The sequence below is a fragment of the Chlamydotis macqueenii genome, chromosome 2 (assembly GCF_036417535.1).
Source record: "Chlamydotis macqueenii isolate bChlMac1 chromosome 2, bChlMac1.mat, whole genome shotgun sequence".
Classification (NCBI taxonomy): Eukaryota; Metazoa; Chordata; class Aves; order Otidiformes; family Otididae; genus Chlamydotis; species Chlamydotis macqueenii.
The window spans coordinates 23,275,798-23,285,160 of NC_141557.1; the positions used below are offsets into that span (position 1 = coordinate 23,275,798).

The window sequence follows — 9,363 nt, forward strand, 5'->3', positions numbered from 1 at the left end:
TCATTCTGGGAAGAATCTCTGATTTCTTTTGCAGGTTTGGTTCCAACATATTATTTTAAAAGCTTCTTTCTTGGACCAAAAGTAACATTGTCTTACGTATTCGTCTAGTTTACCATAAATTGCAGAGAATGAGATTGAGATAATGGGTCACTTTATGACTGACCTGGCAAGGGGCAAGTGAACAGTGAGGAAGCACAGGTAAGGGGACAGGAAAAAGCTAAAACGGTGGTGGAGCAACCATTTATTTCCAAGGAACTGAAGCCTAAGAGCTTTAAAGAGGACTGCAGCATTCTAGGGCAGTAGTTCTCTCCTTTGAAAAACAAATGTAGTCTTAAAAAGCTACAAAACCAACACAGAAGCACGCATACGTCCATGCATACATGTGCAAGTACAGTGATCTATATAATGTATTACACACAAGCTCAGCTTTATTCCAGTATGCACCTATGGATTAAAGTCATAGAATCATAGAATAGTTTTAGTTGGAAGGGACCTTTAAAAGTGTTCTAGTCCAACCCCCCTGCAAGGAGGAGGGACATCTTCAGCCAGATCAGGTTGCTCAGAGCCTCATCCAACCTGATCTTGAATGTTTCCAGGGGTGGTGCATCTACCACCTTTCTGGGAAATCTGTTCCAGTGTTTCACCACCCTCGGTGTAAAAAATTTCATCCTTATATCTAGTCTAAATCTGCATTCTTTTAGTTTAAAATCATTACCCCTTGTCCTGTCACAGCAGGCCCTGCTAAAATGTTTCTCCCCATCTTTCTTGTAGGCCCCCTTGAGGTACTGAAAGACCGCCACAAGGTCTCCCTGGAGCCTCCTCTTCTCCAGGCTGAACAGCCCCAACTGTCTCAGCCTGTCCTCATAGGACAGGTGCTCCAGCCCTCTGATCATCTTCATGGCCCTGCTCTGGACTCTCTCCAGCAGGTCTATGTCCTTCCTATGTAGGGGACTCCAGAGTTGGATGCAGTACTCCATGTGGGGTCTCACAAGAGCAGAGTAGATGAGCAGAGTCACCTCTCTCAACCTGCTGGCCATGCTTCTTTTGACGCAGCCCAGGACACGGTTGGCCTTCTGGGCTGCGAGCACGCGTTGTTTCTAACCGACTGAATTAAATAGAAAAATAGTAAAATTTCAACTACATTAAATGGAGTCTAATTTTGTGCATGTATTTGTACATAACAGAAGATTTGTGTATTCATAAAAAACTAAAAAGCTATCATTCATAGGTAGTTATATATCTGCTAACAGCAATGGCCCAATCATATTGTTTTGTTAGGCAAAAATAGCATTTGCAATCTCTTCTTAGTATGATAACATTTTAAGTATATTTTTACTCTCCATTTACATACTAACTTCACCAAAAGCAAATAAATTGAGTAAGAAAAAATGCATCTGCTGTGTACATATTTAATCCCTTGTCTTTTTGTTCTTTTCACACAGAGATTGAAAGATTTAAAACAAAGGGAATTTGCTCGAAATGTGGCTTCAAAGTCATGGAAAGATGAGAAGAAACAGGAAAAAGCACTCAAGCGGCTCCACCAGCTTGCGGAGTTACGGAAGCAGTCAGAATGGTAAGTATTTAAAATTTATATTACGTTTTAATGCCCTCTTTCCTCAGTCCCAGAAGAAATCTCCATTTTTTTTCTCCTACACTGTGTAATGTGCAGAGATTGTGTATACTGTAACCTGCTTTCAGCTGTCCCCAACTCTAAATGTTCCTGTTCTGCAAGCCATAAAATTGAAAGCCCATGAATTCATTACTCGTTATTTGAAGGTTTGTGTTTTTCTCTCTTTTAGCTAGTTAATCTTATCTCTTCTGAACTGAGTGTTTTGGATGTTTTTTTATAATATCACCATTTTACCTTATTCAAATGGACTTGAGTAAATCAGTATAATTGTATGATCATTTGATAGAAAGTGAATGGGAGAGGAAAAACACGTTTTAGAGCACCTGTACTTAGTCTGTGACTCATTTTCACTACTTTTGGGGAAATAAGACTGTTCTCACAGTTTCTCTGCAGAGTAATGGAAGTATCGTTATGTGAATGAAAAATGAATAACTGAGTTAAGTTTATCCAATACTGTTAGCTCTATGGATGGGTATCAAGATATAGTACAAAGTTTGCACTAATAAACATTTACATTCGTGAAATCTCTTCTGTTTAATGACACTGAATGCTTCAGTAGAATAGATTGCCACCAGACCAATTGTTTATGTTAATCTATGACTGTAATGAGTTAAGTAGATAATTAAACTGGCATCCTTTTAAATTAATACCAAGCTTACTGTACCCTGGAAATAATAACATTCAGTGTTTATTATACACTCATTTTGCCCTATGTAATTGCTTTTGAGTAATCTGCTGAAATATAAGTTTAGTGCTAATGTATCACTTTTATGGTTACAATTTCATTTTCATACAAATCTACTGAAAGAAATGTAACTGCCTGTGGGAAGACATCTTTATGCCCACACATTTGAAGATGTAGTCTCAGATAGACCGATAAGGTCAGTGATAATAGGAAAGCCAGAGTGAGACTGGGAAGGAAAAAGTGTATTTGATTTTAGAAAGAGGCAGGAGTCCATAATCCTTTGCAAAGAGCCTGGAAAGGCAGTGCTTGCTATTCCTGTTTGTAATGACTGCTAGGTTCAGAGGTGGCTGAGAGCCATGATCTTGGCAGAGGGGTAGCTAACATTCCCAGTTGCTCAGGCAAGACAGAAAGTCAGCCGCTCTAAGCAAAAGTCTACACACATACACAATTGTTATTGTCCCTGAGTACTGTGTCTCAGGTTCCAAAAGAGTTCTTTACAATAAGCTAATACAATTTGACAACAAAATTACTGCTGATGTTGTGCACAGAAATACTGAAAATGCAGCTTTATTTTGCTATTCCAAGTAGACTTTGAAAAGGATCTCTTTATATGCCTTCTCCAAAAGATAATTCCTTCTTGATGTACAAATAGGGGTGAATTTTTATCTCCTGATGCCAAATTTGTAGCAAATGCAAATATATTCTCAGAAACGCATACATATTCTCATACTCTGAGTTGACTCTACTCCAGGGAGTCTTTATGTTGTTCCCACTGCTGAAGATCAATGCATTTTTATAGCATTTATAAAACATGCTACCCCATTTATAGATAGCTGTTATGCAGATCTGGCAGTCATAATTTATTTACATTTAATTAAAATATTTTCTAATTTTTAATCAAACTCTTTACTGAAGCTGTTTCCAATTTTTTTTTTCATGTAAGTGTACTGTAGTACTGCATTGATAGCAAATGTAGATAATTGGTCTAATGAAATGCATGTTTAAAATATTACTTGGAATAACATTTCTATGGTGGCTATATATGTCTCATCTCTAACAGAAAATGGCAACAGTCATTCCAATCTCAGGTAATTATCTATTGCAATAAATCAATCATTTGCCATGTTTGTTAAGGCCTTCTTAGAATAAGTTGATTATTTTTTAAAGTACAAGAAAACTAAACCACTGATTTAATATCCGAGTGGTTTTGGGAAGAGAAAAAAATGGAATTAATGAAAGAATACAGAAAGGGAAAACATTCTAAAGTAAGTTAAATGGTAGTTGAAAACAAGAACACTGAAGTTTCCATTAATATTGATGAAAATCCACCTTGTATCCTTTTTCCCACAAATGTTTGGTGATAGTTTTAGCATTCATATTGTTTTATTATTTCACAAAGCCTTTTATTGTGGAATAATGTAAAGATAAAATAAAAATCTAATCTTAAAAAAATTATAAATACACTCTTTCCAAGCAAGCAGAATGCTGCCTTTTATAGAGTTTGATTCTGCAGATGCTCCAGGTGGAAATGTCTCATTTTGAACAAGGCACAATTCCCTTTGCAGTGGTGTCTCAGAAAACCAAAACTTATGACAGATCGGATTCTCCTTGATATAAATTCAGAGTAAAGACAATGTTGTTGATTCTGGATGTACATTGGCGTAACTCTGAGCATTCAATGTCTGACTTCAAATCATATAGTTTTCTGTATGTAAAGACTGTCTTGCCCATATAGAAGCCCAAGCTCATGGTTAGACTACACGTCTACCCTTTAGAAACTTTAGAAACTTAGTTTTCCCTCATAAGAGTATGAGTGACATCCTTCTTTGGCAGGCAGACATTGTCAAATATGAGTTCTGTCTTAACTTGGTTACTTACTACAGCTTTCTTTTTTTTTTTAATGTGTTACCTTACAGCATCACTAAGAGTGGACCATTGCTTAAAGCCCCCAGATTAGTCACGAAAAAGCAGCAATCGTCAGACAGCATTTTCCTATACAAGGGAGGCAAGTTCACAGCCAGTACTCAAAGAACCACCATGAGTGAAGGACAAGGTTTCTCCAGCAGTGTACTAGAGAAACAGCAGCTTATCATAAGCAGGCACCAGTCCCCTACTGAAAGACCTCATGCACTTGGAAATCAAGTCTCACAAGTGTTCCCAGAGAGCAACAATACTTCTCAAAGGGCAGGAGTGTCTTTCTCATTCTCTAAAAAAGTTCCTTTGAAGCTCGAGTCCTCAGCATCAGTCTTCAGTGAGAACTCTGAAGAAGGAAATGATTGTAGTGAATCCCCCAGCCACAAAACAAAGCAAGCTCTTGAGAGCTGTTGTTCTGGCACACCCTTGGAGGAGGACGTGAAAGCAAGCTTGGATAAAGGGCCACCTATTACACAAGACCAAATGGATTTGGATAACGGTGCATCAAGTCACGTAGCTGCAAAACATAAAATGCTAAAGGAAATTGATAAAAGTAGTGCTAGAGAATTAGAAGAAAATGTCGGTGGTCATCCTTCATTTTCCAAAGTAAAAATACAGCTTTCAAATTTGGATTTTTCTGGTTCGTTTAGAGAAAAAGAGCAAGGGTGCAAATTGAATGAGTCTGAGCAATTTTTAGAAACTCTCATTTCACCTTCATGCCAAGCTAGCAATTTTTGTACACAGTCGAAGACCTACAAGCACAGCAATGCCCACCTGCCTGACCAGTTACTCGAACTCCTACGTCAGCCAGAACCTCAGCTGGCATGCACAGGCAACATGAATGGCAGTCCTGGTGTGGTAAAAAGAGAAAGACCTGTAGAGAGTTCAGAAGCCACAAATGGGAATATGGAAACACTTCCAAGGGAGACCATGGTTAAAGCAGTCAAGCCGCAGGCATTGCCTTTTCTTCATGTAGTGAGTAAAGATGGCACCACTGCTCTGCAGTGGCCCACAGAACTACTTTTTTTTACAAAAACTGAGCCCTGTATTTCATATGGCTGTAATCCATTGTATTTTGACTTCAGACTCTCTTTAAATCACAGAGATGGTAAACAGCATGAAACAAACAAAGAAAGCTGTAAAGAGCACTCTATAAATAAGACTGCAGATAAAAATGAAGCCTCAGGTTTAATAAAAGACAAGCAAATGTCAAATGAACAAGATCATCTGTTGTTGAAACCAAAGAAGATGGAACGTTCCCTAAATCCAAGAAAGACCAAGCAAAAAGCTGTGTCTGACATAGGGAAAGAAATGAATGAACATGGTCAAAAATGCATTGCAGATTATTTGAATGAAAATATACCCAAAGTGCCTGCTTACCTTGATGTCTCACAAAAGGATTATGTGACAGAAAGAAATCTTCATACAACAGCCCTGAGAAGACCTTTAAAGCATCATTTTCATAGTTGTGAAAGAAAAAAACAGAAACTTAGAAATGAAAACATTTCTTTTTCTGCTTTTATGTCTAGGATTAAAAAGTCTAAAGCTGCAAAATGTCATTTAATTTATTCTGAGGAAAAACATGAAAACCAAAATGACTGCAGATCCATTCAAGATGGGGCCAGCTGCAGCGGTGACATAAGTGACAGTGGAAAAGACTCTAATGGAAGTTTTGTTAGCTATAAATCCTATTCAAATGGCAGATACTCAGAAAATGAAGGGTGTGGAAGTTACACGAGATGCTGGAGATGCCCATCTCCTCCAAAGTCCTCCTCTGACACACATTCCAGCTATTCTGACACTTCAGTTAGCAGTACGAGTAGCTATATAAGCTACATGAGTCTCACATCAAACAATCACAGCAGAAACAATTTGCTTTTTTGTTGTAAACGGAAAAGCAAGAAAGCTGAAAGGCACAAATGTAAACACAGAAAGCACAAGTGTATTTTCACTTCTGATGATACAGATGAGGACTATCTTTGTCATAGCAGAAGTCAGAGAACTAGAAACTGTATACAGAGGGGCACAATTAAATATCAAAGATGTTCAAGACATAAAGTTTTACAACACAGAGACAAATCTAAACACAGCAGACATAGACATCGACATTTTGGCAAAGTGCACAGTAGAAGTAGAAGCTACCATAGCTCCAAAAGTTATTCCACCAGAGATTCAAGAAGCAGTGAAAGATCATCCAGTAGCAGAATATCAAGAGGTAGCAGTTCAGGATCCTTCTCAAAAGAGACTGACAACTGTGACAACAAAACAAAAGAGGACACAGAAAGAAGTTCTAACACCGAACTGGGAAAAGCTGAAACTGCACATTACAACTCTCTGAATGTGAATGGTCAGTCAAAAAACGTTGCCACCTGCTATTCTGAAACCCTGGCAAAAGACATATGTGGTAAAAGAAAGTCACTGACAGCCAAGTTACTTTTAGAAAGAGTGCAGTCCAAGAAAATCCAGGAACAAATGAATGTTGCAGAGAGATTTTCGAACACTTGTGGAGCAGAATTAAAGGATCACTCGCAAAGTCACTTTGCTCTTCAGTTTTCATCGTCAGTAGATGACATTGCAATGTTACCTTTGCCAGAGAAACTACTAAGCATAGGTAAAAATGACACGGGGCATAATGAAGTCCATTCATTGGAAACCAGTGTGAAGAAAAACAACTTTGAAGTGTCAGAGATAACTAATGTCGCTCTTTCAACAGGCACTGATTATGATCATTGTCTTTTTAAAGACATAATTCAAATAGGAACAGGCTATCAGAGCCCGAGTGTAAAAAGGAACACAGCAATAAAGGAACAATCCAATCTCTTCATTAGTGAAGTACAACCCTTTATACAAAGCTGTGACCCAGTACCAAATGATTTCTGTGGTGCTTTTCCCTCCAATAGATATTCTGTTCTTGCTAACTCAACAGAGACCAAAGAAGAACTAAAAGATGTAAACATGGACTGGAACCAGGCAGAAGGCAGTTCCGACTCTCTTTGTGACAATGCTATGCAGAAGTATGATGACACAGCAAATGACCTAGAAGTGTACAGTAAATACGTCTCCCCTCCCTTAACACAGCAGCCTATCACGTTTTCACCAGAGGAAGTAGACAAATACAGGTTACTGCAGCTGCAAGCCCAGCAGCATATGCAGAAACAACTTCTGGCAAAACACCTGAAAGTTTTGCCTGCCCCAGGACCAGCTGCCTTCTCTGCAACACCAGCAGTTCCTGCCCTCCCTGTTCAGGAGCATGCTACTGTCACCACCATCCACCATACACTGCTGCAACGCTTTGCTGTCTCGGCATCTGTGCATCCCCACGGCAGCCATCTCTCCCTGGCACACCTCCATCCCCTCTCTCAGGCACATTTTGCTCCCATATCACTTTCCCCATTAGCACCAGCCCTCATTCCCACTCACCCTGCTTTGCTGGCAGGACACCCATTGCACTTGGTCTCCACCAGCCCCCTCCACCCTTCCCCACTGACCTTCCCCACACTGCCACACACTGCGTATATCCCAGCCTTATTTACATCACACCTGAATGCAGCCATACCCTCTGGTATACATCCAAATCCCTTTGTTCATCCGTTATTCCAAGGGCAAGAGCCCCATCACCATTCTTGCTCTAGCCACACCCAACAGTTACCTACAATAAAAGAAGTTTTCAGTGTTTCTAGCTATTTGAACTAGCCCAAACAATTACACCATGGCTCCAAAACCAAATTTGAATAAAATAAATTATTTAGTGTTCAATCACATCTGAAGGGAAATCTACTGTTTTGCTGAGAGCACAATGGCAAATAAAGTCCACATTCTGACTGACAGCATACGAATATTGATTTAGTTCTCATATCACTGAGTAAAAGCAGATTTAAAGCCTTTTATGATACTATCACAAGGAAGACAAGGTCCAGCTAGTGTCATTCTACAGAAGGTTTGGAAAGAACAGCATGAAGTGAAGTCTGTGACTGTCAGTAGGAATGGGGACCACAGCGCCACACAACAGGACCAAGAATATCAACACTGATGAGTGATTTAAAGTAGCACAATTTAAGGTAGAGCAATCTTGACAGGTCTCAAAGGGTTTGCTTTTCTGAGTGTGTGTGTGCAATGGCATAGTACTTGGTCTGGTTAAGGTATTTCAGTCTGAGAAGAAAAGAACATGTCTGGGACCAGAAGTCCCTGGCTCTTTCCCCTGGCCGAAATAAACTGGGGAGCCTCAGAGTGAGGGGTGATAAGATAACACTGGAAGAAGAAGGTCACAACAACATCTCAAAGATACTTTAGTAATTCTATCCCTGGGATATGTTGCTTGGGCAGTGGAAATGAACTGCAGTCTGGCCACAGGTACATAAGAAAAATTCCCTTAGTGTAGGGAACTCCGTGCTGGAACAAGCAGGCTGCTAATTTTCTCCCTAAGCCAAGCATCCAAGAAGGTAAGAGAAAGAAGGGGATGAAGCCAAGTTCTTTGGCATTGCCTGCCTCTGGCTGTAGCAGAGGGTATGTCAGGAGTGGGCTGCAGCAGCCTGGAGTTGCCAAGCAGCTGGCTTTGAAGCTCAGAGGTCCTTGGCCAAGACCACAACACTTCTTTCCTACCAAACAGAGGTCTGACGTGTGGGAGAGTCTTGCCCAAAGGACGCGTAAATATGGTTAATCCCTTTCACAAACAACATAAAAAACTGACTGGTCCTATAAAATTATGCTGATATTCATAAAAATGCAGAAGTAAAATTCTGAGTGGAAACTGGCTCTCCAGGTCGAGTCTCATTGAAAACCATACCACACTTCTCAGCATTTTAAGGTATATTGAATCTAAACAAATATGTCAAGATTCTCGCATGGCTTCCCAAACTCTCAACATACAAATTGAAGTTCTGAATCTGCAATGTTTGAATGCATGTATCCAACCTTCAGAGTAATGTGTGGTTGAAATTGCTAGTAGTAACTGTGTATCTGGAAATAGGTGAGGGCATCAGCATCTCTTTGAATGGCACATTTTGACTATTTTATAATGTTTCTAACTCAACATGGGATATTTAGCATGAAATTAAGTTCATGATTGTGGTTAGACTGCAGGCATGCTTCCCAATATAGTTGGATAGTGAAGTGTCTGACAGACAGTTCCTGTTTG

General features: G+C 39.6%; 1 protein-coding gene across 2 annotated transcripts in view; it reads left to right on the forward strand.

Moving 5' to 3' along the window:
- ZNF804B (zinc finger protein 804B) overlaps positions 1-7,922 on the forward strand; it is a 244,402-nt gene extending 236,480 nt beyond the window's left edge. For both annotated transcript variants that reach the window (XM_086741888.1, XM_086741887.1), the window contains exons 3-4: positions 1,443-1,573; positions 4,232-7,922. In XM_086741888.1, the coding sequence (XP_086598014.1) occupies positions 1,443-1,573; positions 4,232-7,922 (3,822 nt within the window). The remainder of the gene's footprint in view (positions 1-1,442; positions 1,574-4,231) is intronic.
- Positions 7,923-9,363: the final 1,441 nt, after the last annotated feature.